General features: G+C 34.1%; 1 protein-coding gene across 3 annotated transcripts in view; it reads right to left on the bottom strand.

Moving 5' to 3' along the window:
* CSMD3 (CUB and Sushi multiple domains 3) overlaps nucleotides 1-16,769 on the bottom strand; it is a 1,080,105-nt gene that overhangs the window by 589,037 nt on the left and 474,299 nt on the right. For all 3 annotated transcript variants that reach the window (XM_060035246.1, XM_060035245.1, XM_060035244.1), the window contains one exon: nucleotides 8,388-8,509. In XM_060035246.1, the coding sequence (XP_059891229.1) occupies nucleotides 8,388-8,509 (122 nt within the window). The remainder of the gene's footprint in view (nucleotides 1-8,387; nucleotides 8,510-16,769) is intronic.

A 16,769-nucleotide genomic window follows, 5' to 3' on the forward strand; every position in this document is an offset into this window, starting at 1 on the left:
GCACAGTAGAAAGAAATATTCTTTTTGTTTCTGTAATATCAACTGTGAAACAGGAAGTGATTAAAAGGAAGGCTAAAAATGGAGGTAGGAGCTGTATCATGTTAAGGACTTTGAACTTTATCTTATAAATGAGTAGCAGCAAATAATGAGTTTTGAGTGTTGTGCTGACAGGGTTTTATTTGCTTTTCATATGCTCACTTTGGCAGCAGGAACAATCTGTATTTGAAGTGGAGTAGGGCAGTTAGAGAGATCGAGGGACTAAACTTGAGCTGTAAAAGTAGGGATGGAGAAGAGTGGACTCAATCTAGATTTTTTACCCACCCCCCCGCCAAAAAAAAAGATTGTAGTCCTTTTTCCCTTTTTCTCTTTTCATACATATAGAAGCACTAGTCAAAAGCTCACTCAAAAATCGATGCCTCATAGGACTATTTTATCAAATTTTATTGGGTATAGTCTAATTCAGACAAAGCAGAATATTCAACCCGTTTGTCCAAAATATCATGTATTTCAGAATAATCCTAAAATTTTACTGTTTTGTGATATGTATTGTGTATGATATGTATTACATGTGTACATGGAAAATTAGTGTTCAATAACTGTTTAATTAGTAATCATCCTAATTTGCCTATTTTTATAAAAAGGTAAATTTACATGAAATTTGTGAAACAAATACTGTAAGATAAAAAAGGTTTAAATATAACACATATAAACCCAACATTTATTTATTTGAAAGTAATCTCATTTTAGAGGAAGAAGTTAATCTCTCATATTCTAGAAGGATTATACACTATAATATTATATATTTTACGACAGAAGATGTATTCCAAGACTCTTGGACTAGACCATTCAAAAATGAGGAGTGCCAGCCTAGGGAATTCTCTAGGTTCATCCACTTTGCTGCCAGAATCAGGTTAATAGTTTCAATTCTTACAAAGGCTCATATTTCAGAGACAGGAGGGGAATCTGGAGACACAGTAAGATACTGATGGAACGATAAAAGCTTTCAGCTTTGTTTATTTTTCTATGCCTTTTGTATTTGTGCACTGCTCTTCCCCTTTAGGGGGTTGCTGGTATGTAACAATGACATTAAATATGGCACTACAAATGTTTCACTGAAGGGAAGAAACTACACAAAATGAAAAATGCATCAAATATTAAATCTATAACAAAACTGTACAAAACCATTGGTTCTTTCTGTCATTTATTCATGTTTTGCTACTGGAGGCTATAATTTAAATTTCATAATATATATAAATGATCAACTTGAAGTTACAAATTTTGAAGAAAATGCTTGCAGATACTGTTGCTGGTTTTAGGAGGATATTCATTACAAATTTGTACATGTTGGGTTGTACATATTGAAACAAATTTTAAACAAATATGAGTACGTCTCATTAAAGTGAATTTGGTAAGAAGCACTATTTTGCTGGGTTTTGTCACTCATTAATAATGATGTCAGTCTGATCCAGAATACCTATCTCTCCATTTATTCATCTATACTATTTTTATGCAGAGACCTTTGACTTGAAGCTTTATTAAAAAATGAGATTAGTTTAAAATGGCTAAACATACAACATGGTAGAGAGATACTATACATTTTTGTATATAAATGAACCATACAGTGGATTCTAATTCCCATTCTCAGTTTATTTTTATTGTTTTTCCTTGATACCAAAGAGGAAGGATGCAAGATATTAGCTTCTCAATTCATGGTCTTTGTTGTTAACTTTATTTTTGCTTATGTAATTTCTTCAAGTGTTAATGAATCTTTAACAGTTAATATTTATGGAAGACCTTGTTTACTTCCAAAATTATCTTCTTGAGTAAGCAATTTAGGTAGAAGCCCAAGAAGTTAGGGTATAAGAGGAATTATTTGCCACTGAACTCACTGTTTGCCAGTTATCCAGGAAGAAAGATTGCTGGTCCATGAATGAATATTCTTCGGGACGAGTGGTTGGGAAAAGAGTAGGGAGAGATATTTATACTATTTGCTGTTTTGTGAACTGCACTTCAATTAATAAGCCTCTTTCGAAAATTTTGGATGTTATGTTGAAACACAAATCAGATAAATCTTCTTCCTAAAAACTTTTAATTTGTTTAATTCATTCTATAAATTTGTATTCAGAGCCTACTCTTTACCAGGTGCTATTCTAGTGCTGGGGATATAGACAAACTTTCCTCCCTTCTTGGGGAAGTATACAAAAGATAGAGAAGCAGCATATAATACCATACAATATGAGATCTTCAAATACTGATGTGTTACAAGATGCTATAAAAAAAATAAAGCAAGGAGATAGAGATGGAGGTGGTCAGTGATTCAGGGGAGAGAAAGTGACACTTAAGAGATATCTAAATGAAGTAAGAGATATCATGCTTCTCATTACATTTTTGGATGGATCGCAGAGGGCCCTGTATGATCCGAGCTTTAATCAGCTCTATAGCCTCCATTTCTTACATTCTTCTCTTTACCCACTATGCCACAGGAACGCTGTCATCTTTTTAGTTTCTAGAAGACACCAGGCTCTGGCTTCCGTGGTGGCGCAGTGGTTGAGAGTCCGCCTGCCGATTCAGGGGATGCGGGTTCGTGCCCCGGTCCTGTAAGATCCCACATGCCGCGGAGCGGCTGGGCCCGTGAGCCATGGCCGCTTGAGCCTGCGCATCCGGAGCCTGCGCTCCACAACGGGAGAGGCCACAACAGTGAGAGGCCCGAATACGGCAAAAAAAATCTTGAATGTATTGTGACTTGTTTTGGGCCCTTAACATGTGAACTATCCTGGAGAATGTTCCATGTGCACTTGACAAGAATTTGTATTCTGCTGATTTTGGATGGACTGTTCTATATACCTATTACGGACTTAATTTGGTGTAAGGTGTTGTTTAGGTCTATTGTTTCCTTATTGATTGTCTGCCAGGATGATCTATCCATTGATGTAACTGGGGTGCTCAAGTCCCTTACTATTACTGTATTGCTTTCAATTTCTCCTTTTAAGTCTGCTAATATTTGCTTTATATATCTTGGTGTATGTTAGGTACATATACATTTATAAATGTTATATCTTCTTGATGGACTGGCTCTGTTATCATTATGTAATGCCCTTGTCTTTTATTATCGTCTTTATTTTAAAGTCTACTTTTTCTGATATGAGTATCATATCAGCTTTCTTTTCATTTCCATTTGCATGGAATATCTTTTTCCAACCCTTCACCTTTAGTTTGTGTGTGTTCTTACTCCTGAAGTGAGTCACTTGTAGGCAGCATACAGATGGGTCTTTTTTTTTTTTTTTAATCCATTTATTCTCCCTAGGTCTTTTCATTGGAAAATTTCATCCATTTACATTTAAAGTAATTATTGATAGGTATGTACTTATTGCCACTTTGGTAATTGTTTTCTGGTTTCTGTAGTTTTTCTCTGTTCTTTTCTTCCTCTCTCTTTTCCTTGGGTTTTGGTTGTTTTCTTTAGCATTATTTTTAAATTTCTGTTCATTTTTTTGTGTACTTACTTTATGTTTTTTCCTTGTGATTATCATGAGGCTCACATACTACATTCTAATTAAATAGCAGTTTGTCTTAAGTTGTTAGGAACTTAAATTTGAACACATTCCAAAGCTGTATATTTTCACTTCCCCAAGTGTTTTACACTTTTGATGACACACTTTACATCTTTTTATGTACCCCTTAACTAACTATTGTAATTTTAGTTAATTTTACTACTTTTGTTTTTTTTTGTTTTTTTTTTTTGCGGTACGTGGGCCTCTCACTGTTGTGGCCTCTCCGTTGTGGAGCACAGGCTCCAGACGCATAGGCTCAGCGGCCATGGCTCACGGGCCCAGCCGCTCCGCGGCATGTGGGATCTTCCCGGACCGGGGCACGAACCCATGTGCCCTGCATCGGCAGGCGGACTCTCAACCACTTCACCACCAGGGAAGCCCCTACTTTTGTCTTTCAATCCTCATGCTTGCTTTATAAGTAATTGATATACTACCTTTGTTATATATTTACCTTTTCCAGTGGATTTTTACATTGTTTTCTTATTATTTAATTACTGATGTTTATTTTCAGCCTAAAGAAGGTCCTTTAACATTTCTCTCAGGGACAGTTTAATGGTGGTGAAGTTCTTTAGCTTATGCTTCCCTGGGAAACTCTTAATCTCTCTTTCAATTCTGAATGGTAACCTTCCTGGGTATGTTATTGCAGAATTCTTGGTTGGTTGTTTTTTCCTTTCAGCACTTTAAATATGTCATGCTACTCCTTTTGGCCTGTAAGATTTCTGCTGAGAAAAACAAAAGAAAACAAAAAACTGCGGATAGCCTTATGGGGTTTCCCTTACATGTAACAGGTTATTTTTCTCTTGCTGCTTTTAGTATTCTCTCTTTGTCCTTGACTTTTACCATTTTTAATTATAATGTGTCTTGTTATGTGTTTCTTTGGGTCCATCTAATTCAGAATTCTCTGTGCTTTCTGGACCTTGATGTTTGTTTCCTCTCCAGATTATGAAAATTTTCAGCCATTATTTCTTCAATATTTTTTCTCATTTTTTTCCTTCTGGGACCACTATAACACAAATGTTGTTATTCCTGTTGATCTTGTCCCAAAGGTTTCTTAAGATGTATTCAGTTTTTTAAATTCTTTATTCATTTTGCTGTTCTGTCTGGGTGAGTTCCATTGACTTGTCTTCCAGCTTGCTTATTCATTCTTCTACCTCATCTAACTTGTTTTTGAACCCCTATAGTGTATTTTTCAGTTCAGTTATAACTTCTGTTTGGTATTTCCTCATATTTTCTGTCTCTTTGTTGAAGTTCTCACTGTGTCTGTCCATTCTTCTCCTGTGTTCAGTGAGAATATTTATGACTATTACTTTAAACTCTTTATAAAGTAGATTGTTTAACTCTGCTTTATTTTGTTTTCTGAGGCATTGTCTTGTTCTTTCACTTGGAACATAGTCCTCTGTCTCCTCATTTTGCTTAATTCTCTGTATTTGTCTCTATGTATTAGGTAAATCAGCTACCTCTCCCAGTCTTGGAGGAGTGACTTTATGTAGATGTTCTGTAGGGCTCAGAAGTGCCAGGCACTCAAGAGGTGTCCCCTATGTGGACTGCATGCATTCCCCTGCTGTGGAGGGGCTGCAGCTGCTGCTGCTTCAGTGTGCTGGTGGGCAGGGCTGGCCTCTATTATGGTTGGCTGCAGGACCTGGTCATGGTAGCTGCTGAACACTGGGCAGAGTCACATCCCAGCTGGTTCTGTAGCTTGGCCAAGGCACAGGAGTAGGTGGAGCTCTTTGTGGGGCACATCCACTGGCAGTAACAGGTTAGATGGAGATTTCCTAAATGGTGCTCTCCAGAGATGGTATTAGCAACGTACCCTGAGATTTCAAAAATGGCTCCCACCAGTGTCTTAGTCCCCAGAGAGCATCTCAACTGGTTCCTGCCTCTCCAGCAGACACTTTAAGATCAGTAAGGGAGTCCCCTTTACCTTTGACCTTTTCAAGTGATTGAAATCACTTTTCAATCTGGTGATTTTGTGCTGGTTTTCAGGTTGACTGAGTCTGCATGTGACCCCTTTAAGAGTGAGTTTTCCATTCACTGTAGTTCTACAGTTTTCCTGGATGTATTACCCATTGGTTTTCAAAGCATGTGTTTTAGGGGCTCATCTTTCCTGTGAAGGATCTAAGGGTTGGGGTGCCTGACGTGAAGTTCAAATCTCTTGTTTCTCAAGGAAAATATCCATACCTTGTGATCCTTCCAGACTGTGAATCGCTGTGGCTGGGGTGTGTCATTTTTCCTTGGCATGACTGCATCTCTGTTTCTCCTAACTGTCCCTTTACCCTTTGTGGCTGTCCTTTCACCCTTTGTTGTGGAGATTCTGTTGTGTTTTCAGGCCCCTTTCAGAGGGAATTATCCCATATGTAGTTGTATATTTGTTGTATCTGTGGGAAGAGTTGAGTTCAGGATCTTCCAATACCACCATCTTGAACCCTCCCCAATGATTGCTTTTAAGTCATCAAACATAAAGAAAAACATGAGCAATGATTTTTGAAGAAACTCATAGATATTGAGGGGTTAAGTATCTTGGTTAATTTGGGTTTATACCAACTAAGAGAGCTCTGCACCTGTGGTTTATGCCAGTAACTGTCTTCTCAAAAGAGTTCTGACATGGTAATCTATGTAAGCAAATCTTCCAACAGTATTTGTCAAAATATATAGTTATAACCTGTAGTGCATCATAAAATTGATTTAGTGAGGCATGACCACTATTTTAAAAATAGATTACAAGTTAGAATCAAAAACAGAGAATTGCATTCATGTAGTAAGGGAAAATTATTTTTTTAGCATTGTATGTATGTATGTATGTGTGTGTCTGTGTGTGTGTGTGTGTGTGTGTGTGTAACTGGGCCACAATGTAAAATATAATTGTGGGAGATGGTTGAAAATACTTGGATTTTTACAGGGTATCTTAAAATGGATATAAACCAACAGATCAAAAATTAATGTCCTCAATCAGCTATTTGATAAAAATAGCAAAGAAAGTAATTATGTCTTCCTTAGAAAATAAATTCGATTTTTTTTATGGAGAGAAAGAATAGATACAAGTTTGGTAGATTGGTTAAGAAAAGCAAGGAGAAATGTGATGGCCTCTGTGAAACTTCAGGTAATTCAATAATGAAAATGAGTTAAGCTTAGCAAAGTAAACATCTTATAGAGCAGGAGATAATTACCACATTTTGCTGACAATTATAGGTAACTGCTATGACATAAAAAAGATTTCTATCTCCATACAAGATTAATACAATGTGTTTCTCCCATACTTTACAATGAATTTGCTTCATGTTTATCTTAGTATAAGATACTTATGTCTTAGTGTGAGATACGTCACTGTAAATAACACACATCTTATAAAGTACACAGCATTGACCTTTGCTACCTATGTGATCTCAGACACGTTATTTATCTTCTTTATTAAATGCAGACATAAAATTATTTATCTATTAAGGGAAGTCTTAAAATTAAATAATTCATGGAAAGTGCTGTGAATGGTACCTGGTATGTTACTAAATGTTCAATAAATATGCGCTTATTTTTTCTCAAGTAGTTCATGATTTTTTTTCCTTAACAACCCATAATTTGCACAGAGAAGGTATTTGATAAATAAACATTTGCTGAATTGAATTGAATTGACAACACGGGTTGGGTAAGTAAAATGATTTCCTTTGTGAAGGTGAAGAGTTAGATTTAGTAATTTTCCCAAGGTTTATACAGCTAGTTTAGGGGAGCATAGGCTTCTGACCTAGTTCTTATGAGTTGTAAATCAGGGCTCTCCTATAAGGCAAGTGTAATTGACCACTGAGTTGATTTTTAAAACAACCCTGCTACTCTTATGATTGTTTTATGAACATAAAACCCAAAACAGTCTGGAAAATAGTATACTTTGTATCTAATAACGAGTTAATGTTTTTTAAGTATTTATTAACTCTGCTAAGTACTCTGTATGCTTTACCTCACTTACTTCTCATAACTTTGAAATACATGCTCTTATTACTCACATTTTATAGATAAAGAAACTGAATTTCAGAGAGGTTAAATAGCCTGATCAAAGTTGTTAGTTGGTAAATTCTAAATCAGTATTTGAACTACAAATCTGACCCAGTTTTATGGACTCTACCACCAACCTTTCCTTAATCTAACTCAGATAAGATATCATATATTCTGAGAGGAATTTTGACTCTTCCTATTTAGGTCCTCACTATACATTCTTACAAGGAGAAGCAGGATAGAGAGAACAGAAACAGAAAACTTGCTAATTTTTCAGCTGCTCTTTTGTTCATTCAGCATTATAATTTTGTTTGAAGTACTGTGGCATATACATATTTAGATGTATTATTCATTTTTAGTCAAATAGAAAGACAACTCAACCTTTAGAAGTACCCATAATATGAATCCTCTATTAGTGGAGAGAACATTAATAACTTCCTATAATAAAGAAAAGCTATGTGATCTGTGGCAATAGAGAAACACTGAAAGGAAAGGCAGCTATGTATAAAAACATGATATACCTGAATGATATGTCAAGCAGAAAGATATAAAGTGAAAAGCCATTATTTATGGCCTCTTTAAAAATAAAAAACGTATACTTACAACCTTCAAAAGCATGTCTCAGAAAACACTAATTTATAATTTTAATGTGTTGTCGTTTATATGTTAGTTGGGATAGAACTGCAATATTTAACATTTTTTCCGTATTTCTCGTATGTTTATGTTTTATATAATGGATAAGTAGGAAATATTTCAGAAATCATATGTTAGGTATGAATTTTCTTCACTGCACTTCCCTCATGATGTCTTTGTTTTTGTCTTTATGGTTATGCTTTTTCACCAGAGATGGTTTTCAGTTACCTTATTGGTGTTCACTGCTGTGATGACCCAGACACATTGTGCATTGCTGTCATACTGGAATGGAAAGTTGGGAGACGTAAAGGTTCCACTTGGTCCTTGAAGATTAGAGCCACATGTCTTCACTAAAAGAGAAATTGCATTTTAAAAGGTGAACGTGCCACATGCAAAATCATAGCAATAAAATAACTTGCAAATAGACTTTAAATTCAAAATTGCACAATAATAACCACACTGAAATATATATTATGACATTCTAATGTGACATCGAAATGAGAGTGTTTTTTACACCCTGAAGTTCACAAGCTCATATTTTAAACATTAATCGAAAACTAGTTATGAATTAAAGTGTGAAGCATGATAAGTTGTCCTCTGACTGTAAATAGGTTAGTTTAATTAGTGAGAGCTTATATTTATTCAATATTGTGTTAACAAAATTCTACAAAGAGGAAAAAGCAAATCTTTGGATTGATTAGCAATTTAAATAGTGTTTTCCTTTCTATTTATTAAGTACACTAGGACTCATAATAGCATAATAGCATAAAACTCATAATTGAAACATCAATATTAAAACTACTTTTTCTGTTCTTATAACTATGAATTGAGCCATTCAGATTACAAAAAGAGCTACACTGAGGTAATTTTAAGAAATTCCCACAAAAGTCATGTTATAATATTTCCTCAGTTTTCTAACCCTTTTCTCTTCTAATTAACAAAAGAGTTTCTGACCACACTGTATATGTCTTGACTTCCTTCTTGAGCACCACAAAAGTTTCTTGGTGGCATTACTTTTGATATGCATTTTTTTGCCCCATTCCATTAAAATCCTGCCTCAGTCATCTTTTTCCAATCCATCAATAATTCATCGTACTTTTAAGTCATGTACAGTTTAACATAGATTTTCATATGCACATAAAATTTTACATATAATCACTTTAAAGATCAGTTTATGGAGGTCCCAAAAGTTTGTTTGACTTGTCCAAGATCACTCAGCTAGTAAATAACATAGTCAAGATTCGAGCTCAGGTCTTCCAACTTCAAGTCTTATCTTTTTATCATGAAATCTGTGTCTCTCTAGTATGTTAGTGTTTTTTAGCTAGTTTTTTTTTTTTCCCTTTAGCTCATATTTTAGCATGAATCTATTCTAGACAACTTTGTGGTGATTTATTGGTTACTTTTAATTTTCTCTTGTTTGTGTCTGACTTCTATATTTTAAACAATAAAACTGTTATTTTATAATAAGGAAAAATTAACAAATGGTATTTTTCTTCCTTCAACATCAATTACCAACCTTCCCTTTTTCATTTACTACCCCCTTCTTGTAAGTCTTCCATGTTCATTACTGCATTTTCTTCTCTCCTGTTCACTTTTTTTGTTTTTCTCAATTTCCAATTTCCATAGTAAAAATACCTTGCTGATTTTAGGCTACCAAAGCTTTGTCAAGGCCTCACAAAATTTCTGAATATTTAACATTTGGTTTCTTTTTTACAGCTTTATTGAGATATAGTTGACATATAACATTGTGTAAGTTTAAGGTGAACAACATGATGATTCACCTCGCATAATCACCACTTGTGCATGTGTGTGTGTAGTGAGAAATGTTTAAGATCTACTCTCTTAGCAACCTTCAAGTATGTGATACAGCATTATTAACTATATTCACCATACTCTACATTATATCTTCAGAAGTTATTCATCTTATAACTGGAAATTTGTTCCCTTTAACCTAGCAACTCCAGACTAACTTTTGTGTGTGTGTGTGTGTGGTATGCGGGCCTCTCACTGTTGTGGCTTCTCCCGTTGCAGAGCACAGGCTCTGGATGCGCAGGCTCAGCGGCCATGGCTCACGGGCCTAGCTGCTCCGCGGCATGTGGGATCCTCCCGGACCGGGGCATGAACCTGTGCCCCCTCCATCGGCAGGCAGACTCTCAACCACAGTGCTACCAGGGAAGCCCCAGCCAGACTCACTTTTGATAATTACTATTCTACTCTCTGTTTCTATGAGTTTGTCAATTTTAGATTCCACATATAAGTGAGATCATTATATTGCAACTTCTCGTAAGTCTTCCAAGTTCACTACTTCATTTTTTTCTCCCCCATTCACTTTTGAAAGTATTTCAGTCTAAGTTCTCTTGTTTCAGTGTTGAAATGGCTGTCACAATGCCAGAAATGACCTCCTAAATCTAATAGTATCTCTTCATTTTTTTCTACATATGTAATCTCTCAGCAGTAATGGAAAGTATTGACCAACTTTGAAATTCTCAGCTGTCCCTTACATAGTCCTGAATCTCTTGATTCTAGGCCTATTTGCTTTGAATAGTATGCTCCATACCCTGTGTTCTGGTTCTATTTTTTTCCCAATCTGACCTTTAAGTAGCATAATATTAAACTATTTCACAGTCTATTTTCTCTTTGTTCAATGCTCTCTCTGAATAGTTATTCCAATTCCATTTTACGGCAACAATGATCATTTGTGTTGACAGCTCTCAAATCTACATCACCAATTTTGTCATCTCTCTTGATTTCTAGAGTAAATTTTTTCTCTGTCTACTGGAAATTCCATGAAATATTTTAAAGTGTTTAATGAAAACTTTAACTAACCCCTCCACCTCCTTCCCATGTGTACATATGCACTCCTCAAGACCTATGTATTCCACTTCTTAAACATCTTATTATCCTTCTTTTTCTTCTTTTCCCAATACCCAGTGCTTCATAATCATCTTTTTCCTAGACTAGATATAGCTACTTAACTCCTTTCCTATACTCCATTTTCACTCTCTGTTCCATCCTCCTTAGTGCTACTACTCTTACCTTTCTAAAATACAAATTTGATTATTTCACTTAATTGCATAAAAACCTGACCTGTTTCCTATAGGATAAATTACCAACTGCCTAAAATAGAATATAAAATCATTCCTGTAAGGATATAGGTTTATTTTCCAATACAACTTCCTGCCATCTTATACTGTCATACACTCAACTTCTGCCAGAAAAAAATAAATTATCTTTTTTCTTTGACTATATATACCTTTTATAGTTTTCCACTTTTTCTATGCTGTTCTCCAAGGCTAAAATGTTATTCCTTCTTACATTTGCCTGCGGAAAATCTATTCATTTAAACTAAGTTAAACCAATGTGCCACTTCTTTCTATAGGAAGTGTTCCCAATTCTTCCACTCAGGGTTCTGTAATGGATTGTAGTCCTCACAGCACATCATTTGAACAGCATATCCATAAAGGTGTTTAAGTGCTAGTGATGTGATAAAGAATGCAGTATAAAATACTTAAAAACTTTATAGCAATAAGAATTTTAGAGCAATCACATGATTGGTTTGAAGTTAGTAGAAACATCTTTCTAATTGGACATACTACTTCAAGTGGCTCTTACTACTTGGTAATTCTCTGGCATGCTTTGTTTTCTAAAATGTGCAAACACTTACAGTCCTTTGTGGACAGGCCTTGTTTATCATCTCTGTTCATTAACTCCTAGTGCATTGGCCTTCATGATGTAGAAATGTTTACTGAAAGAACAAATATCCAAGTTCTTTGGCACAGCTCTTAAATGAACTGTAAAATATGTGCTCTCTATATGCTGATAAAAAATCCTTAAAAATATGTTTCAGACTGGGAAATTGTTTTTGAAAATGATTTTCTTTTCACATAAAAATAAAGAAAAAAGCACTCATAAAATGACAAGTAAGAATCACCCATAAAAATGCTTGTCTTCCTGACTGCTTCTGTCCAAACCAAAGAGTAACCACTTAACAAGTAAGGTTGTATTTCTGCAAATATTTTCATTTTGTAGGTGTACATGTTTTTACAAAATTCTTGGCTTTTTGTGTGTTTGAGTGTTTTAAGAAACTGAGCTAATTCTATACATATTCCTCTGAAACTTATTTTCCCCTCATGTATCATGTGAGCATATGTAGATTTATTTAATAGATTTCACAGTCGCAACGGTAGCTGATGGATGGATTGAAAGTTTTTGACAGCCTTCAACTATGAGAATATCACATGATAATTAGGGGTTTCCCTAATCCTGGGTTGGGGAATGAGAAGACCAGCCATTTGAGCAATTTGCAACAGCTGACCCATAGCAACCAACATACAATATAACTGAAAGGAAAAATTATCTTGTAAGCCACTAAGATTTTGTGGTTGCTTGTTATACAGCACATGCTAGTGAAAGTTTGTTTTAATTTTTTCAGCTAAAAACCATAATCCAGGAATGGAGATCTTAGTACCTATATCTTTATATTTGTGCTAATACGTGTTCTTTATATTTGTGCTATCATGGCAGAATGAATTCTTCACAGGCTTACTTAGCTACAATATGTGAGGATTTAAAAATTGGATAAATATGTGTAAATTACTCCACACCTTTTTTCAGTATACTCTCAAAAATGGTATAAAGGAGAATAGGTCTCCACATTCTCACCAAAATAATAGTGTTATCTATTTGTGTTTTTGTCATTACATTAAATATGTTAATAACATTTTGATTTCCTATTCTCTACATTATTAGTATGGTTTAGCAGAAGTTTTTACTGTTATTTCTATTCCTTTTGCTCTGATTTTTCTGTTCATGTACACTTTTCTAGCTTCAAATGTCCTTTTCTCATGGTTTTACAGAAGTTTCCTACATATTATCAGTATTAACCATTTTTTATGCATGTTGTAATTATTTTCCCAGTTTTTTTTTTAATTTGTAAAGTTTGCTTTTAGTTAATTTTCTCTGAAAACTTTTTAAAAAGTACATGTAAATCTGTCAGTATTTTCCTCTAGGGTAGCTGTGTTTTATGTCTTGGTTAGGAAAGGTTTCTTCAAATCTAGGTTTTCAAAAGTTGAAAAGGTTGAAAACACCATCTAATGTTTAATTCCCATACTTTCAAATTTTATGTTATATTTAAACTTTTCATTTATCTGGAAATTGTTTTTGTATGGTATGAAGTAGGGTAGATAATTATACTTTCCAATATATGGATATCTGTTTTTCCAGTAGCATTTATAGTAAACTCTGTTTTATTCCCCACCAATTTAAAATGCCATATGTACTATGTTATGTTATGCTCCACCCCCACTTTCTCTCAGAAATCCATACATGGATCTGAACTGGTATTTTGTGTATTGATTCACTTATCTATGATTATTTCTCTGAAATACCACATTGTTTAATCACTTTTAATATAGACATTGCAAATCTCATCATTGTTCAATTTCATTATTTTCTTTGTTATTCTTGAATATCTACTTTTCCATGAACTTTTGGTATGTCAGTTTGGAAGTTTAAAAAAGATTGGTAGTCTTATTGAATGATATTGAACTCATACATCATTTTGATACAAATTTTCTTCTTCAATGTAGCATTAATAACACAAAGGTGATTACAGTAGATGCTTATTAAATGTTTGATAAATAAAGCAGAAATTCCTGATTTAAGTTTTAGAAACACAGAAATAGTAGAAAAAGGAGAAAACTTTCTAAATGTAACAATGAATGTATGAAATTAAAAGAAGTAGTAGACTATATAATAAAATGTGAAAACTTTTGCCATTAAAGATTAGAATAAAACATGGATGCTCAAAATCTCTGACAGCATTCAACATTATCTCAGAAGTTCTAGGTAATGCAATAAATAGGAAAAATTTGGAAAGGATTACAAAATAAAAAGGTATCATTTTTTTTCTTACAATATGCAATTTGCCTACCTAAACTCAAGAGTCAATAATTTGTCTACAATTTATACTATGTTATGTTTAAGAGTCATGTAAACTGGCTTTGAAGAAAACATGCATATGAAAATTTAAAGTTTTCTTTTATAAAAATAATGATTGGCAATTCAAATGGAAAGACCCAATTCACACAAGCAACAAAGTAAATGTGTAATTTTGAAAAACATATTTGGCAAGAAAGGTACAAGACTTCTATAAAGAGAACCATAAAAAACATTCTGAAGGAAATGAAATAAAACCTGTGTAAGTGAAAAGACAGGTTGTGTTCTGGATGGGAAGGCTTGTTGTCACAAAAATGTTAACATCCTGATTTCAGCAGTTTAAAATGAATTGATACAAATTAGCTAATTTTTATATAGTCTATATATCTATGATTATTTTAACTCTTAGTTCGTCTAATATAGTTATTTTACAATATTCTATATGTCTTATTCATGTTCCACCTATATTTTTAAAAAGTAGAGAAGAATAGCTAATTCATCCTTTTCTAGTCTTGTTTTTGAAGTAAAATGAGCCTATATATAAGGAGACACTGTGAGCTACTGTTAAGAAGATTATGCCCTTTCAAGAAAATGATGTAAGTATAGTAGCAGAAAACAAACAAACAAAATTAATCCTTAACGTCTCTATCAATATACCATAGTCCTATTTTTTCCTCAGGTCAAGCACATAGAGTTAACTATGCTTTGAGAAACACCTAAGAAAAAGGTTAAATACAATGAAATATGTTTTGGTTCAACTGTAACCTCCAGGCATTAAGATTTATGCTGGATATAATGTTTGAACTACTCAAGTAAGAGAAGCAAAAAATTTATTTTTTGGTTGAATAAGAAAGATACAATTCTCAGGTTAAATATTCTTTTTGCATGGAATATACCAGCTGGGTCCAGTCTGTAGTGGTCTCTGGGCCTAGTGAACCCTGAAGTATCTCTTTCACTCTCTCCTTCCAGAATCTTCATGAATTTTTAATAATATTGAGGGACTACTGTGATCCTGTTCCAACATATTCTCAAGATTTGAAAATTCCTTAAAGCTCCTTCCACTCACTTACTTGCAATTCCTTAAACACAGTGAGAATGTTTCCACTTTAAGATGTTAGTACTTGCTTTTTTTCTCACTTTGTATAGGTTTCTCCTCAAACAGTTCTTAATAAATAGTCTATTCTGAATAATCTATATGACTAACCTATCTAAACTTTAGATTTTTAAGTATCACTTTCATACACTACATACACTGAGATATACATATTTACACACAGTATATACACATGCATACATGTGTACACACACATATATATACCATTGTTTACTGTCTCTTTTCCTTATTAGAATGACAGCTACATGAGAGCAAGGACTAGGTTTTGTTCACCATGGTGTCTCCAGTGCCTAGAACAGCGTGTGGCCCATAGTAGATACTCATTAAATACAGGAATGAATGAATGAGACCATGATTAAAATAATGAGAGTCACAACAAAGATTTGATTTTGTTTCTGGTTTCTATCTTTCTTCCCCCCACCTCCTTTGCATGTAGTGGCAATTTAGGCTACCACCCTTTTGTGGATATTGTCATCCACCTAGGATTCACTAACAGCTCTGTGAACAATTAATCTCTATTGTCTCCTGCTCTAAGGCTGTGTCTTAGGTATGTTGGAAGATTTCTAGCAAGTAACAATTCTTTGTTATGAGGGGCACGATAGCCTATGTCTTTAACGGAGTTATTATGATGAAGTCCAAATAGCTTTGTAGTTTGTGTATCTTTACTATCCCTGCATCTTCAACTTACTTTGTGTTCATACTTGAGCAAATCCAAACCATCTGAATCTCATTCTTTTACCTGTAAACTTAGACAGTTACACTATATCACCCATTCTCTCTGACAGGCATACAATGACTTTACACTATATTATGCAGTTATCTCTGTGCTCTTAATGGTTTATCCCAATAGATGCAATGAGATTAGTAGAGCCTGGAAACTATTTTGTTGTCCAATCTCAGAGACACAGCTTTATTAAAATGGTTTGATGACGTATGAAACATGGAAAATTATGGATTTTTTAGTAAAAAAAAATCAATTTGAAATCTGATGTATTTGTAACATTTCCCTTTTCTTTCACCTGTGAATTAACATTGTGATCTTACCCTAGCAGAAGTATTTCCATTTCTATCTTTCAATATCCACAGTGATCTCTTTTCTTATTATTCAGAGATGAAACTCATAGTATCAGATCATTTCTGAGAATAACTTGACATTGGCCACAGAATAAACTATATTTCTTATGCTACACAAGAGGTGATAGACAAAGCAGGTGACATTAACTTTAACCTAGTAGAGTTTCTATTGCTCCTAGAAACTCTTAACTTGTAACTTGGAAAATTAGACGTTCTAATAAGGTATGACAATCAATGTATATAACGATGAATAAGTATGAATAGCCCAAACTTTGTGAGCTTCACCAAATCAGAATGGCTTAGACTATGGGAGATGTACCAACAAAAAACTTATTTGTGTTAGGGTTTCTGATAGGGCCCTGCTAGGTACGACAATAAATATTGCTAGGGAGAAACATAAAATGACTAAAACTGAATAAGTGCTGGTACTTAATGATGGACAACTTCTAGTATTCAATGGGACTTGAACATGGAGAGACATGGTA

The sequence above is a fragment of the Delphinus delphis genome, chromosome 17 (genome assembly GCF_949987515.2).
Source record: "Delphinus delphis chromosome 17, mDelDel1.2, whole genome shotgun sequence".
NCBI classification, from domain to species: Eukaryota; Metazoa; Chordata; class Mammalia; order Artiodactyla; family Delphinidae; genus Delphinus; species Delphinus delphis.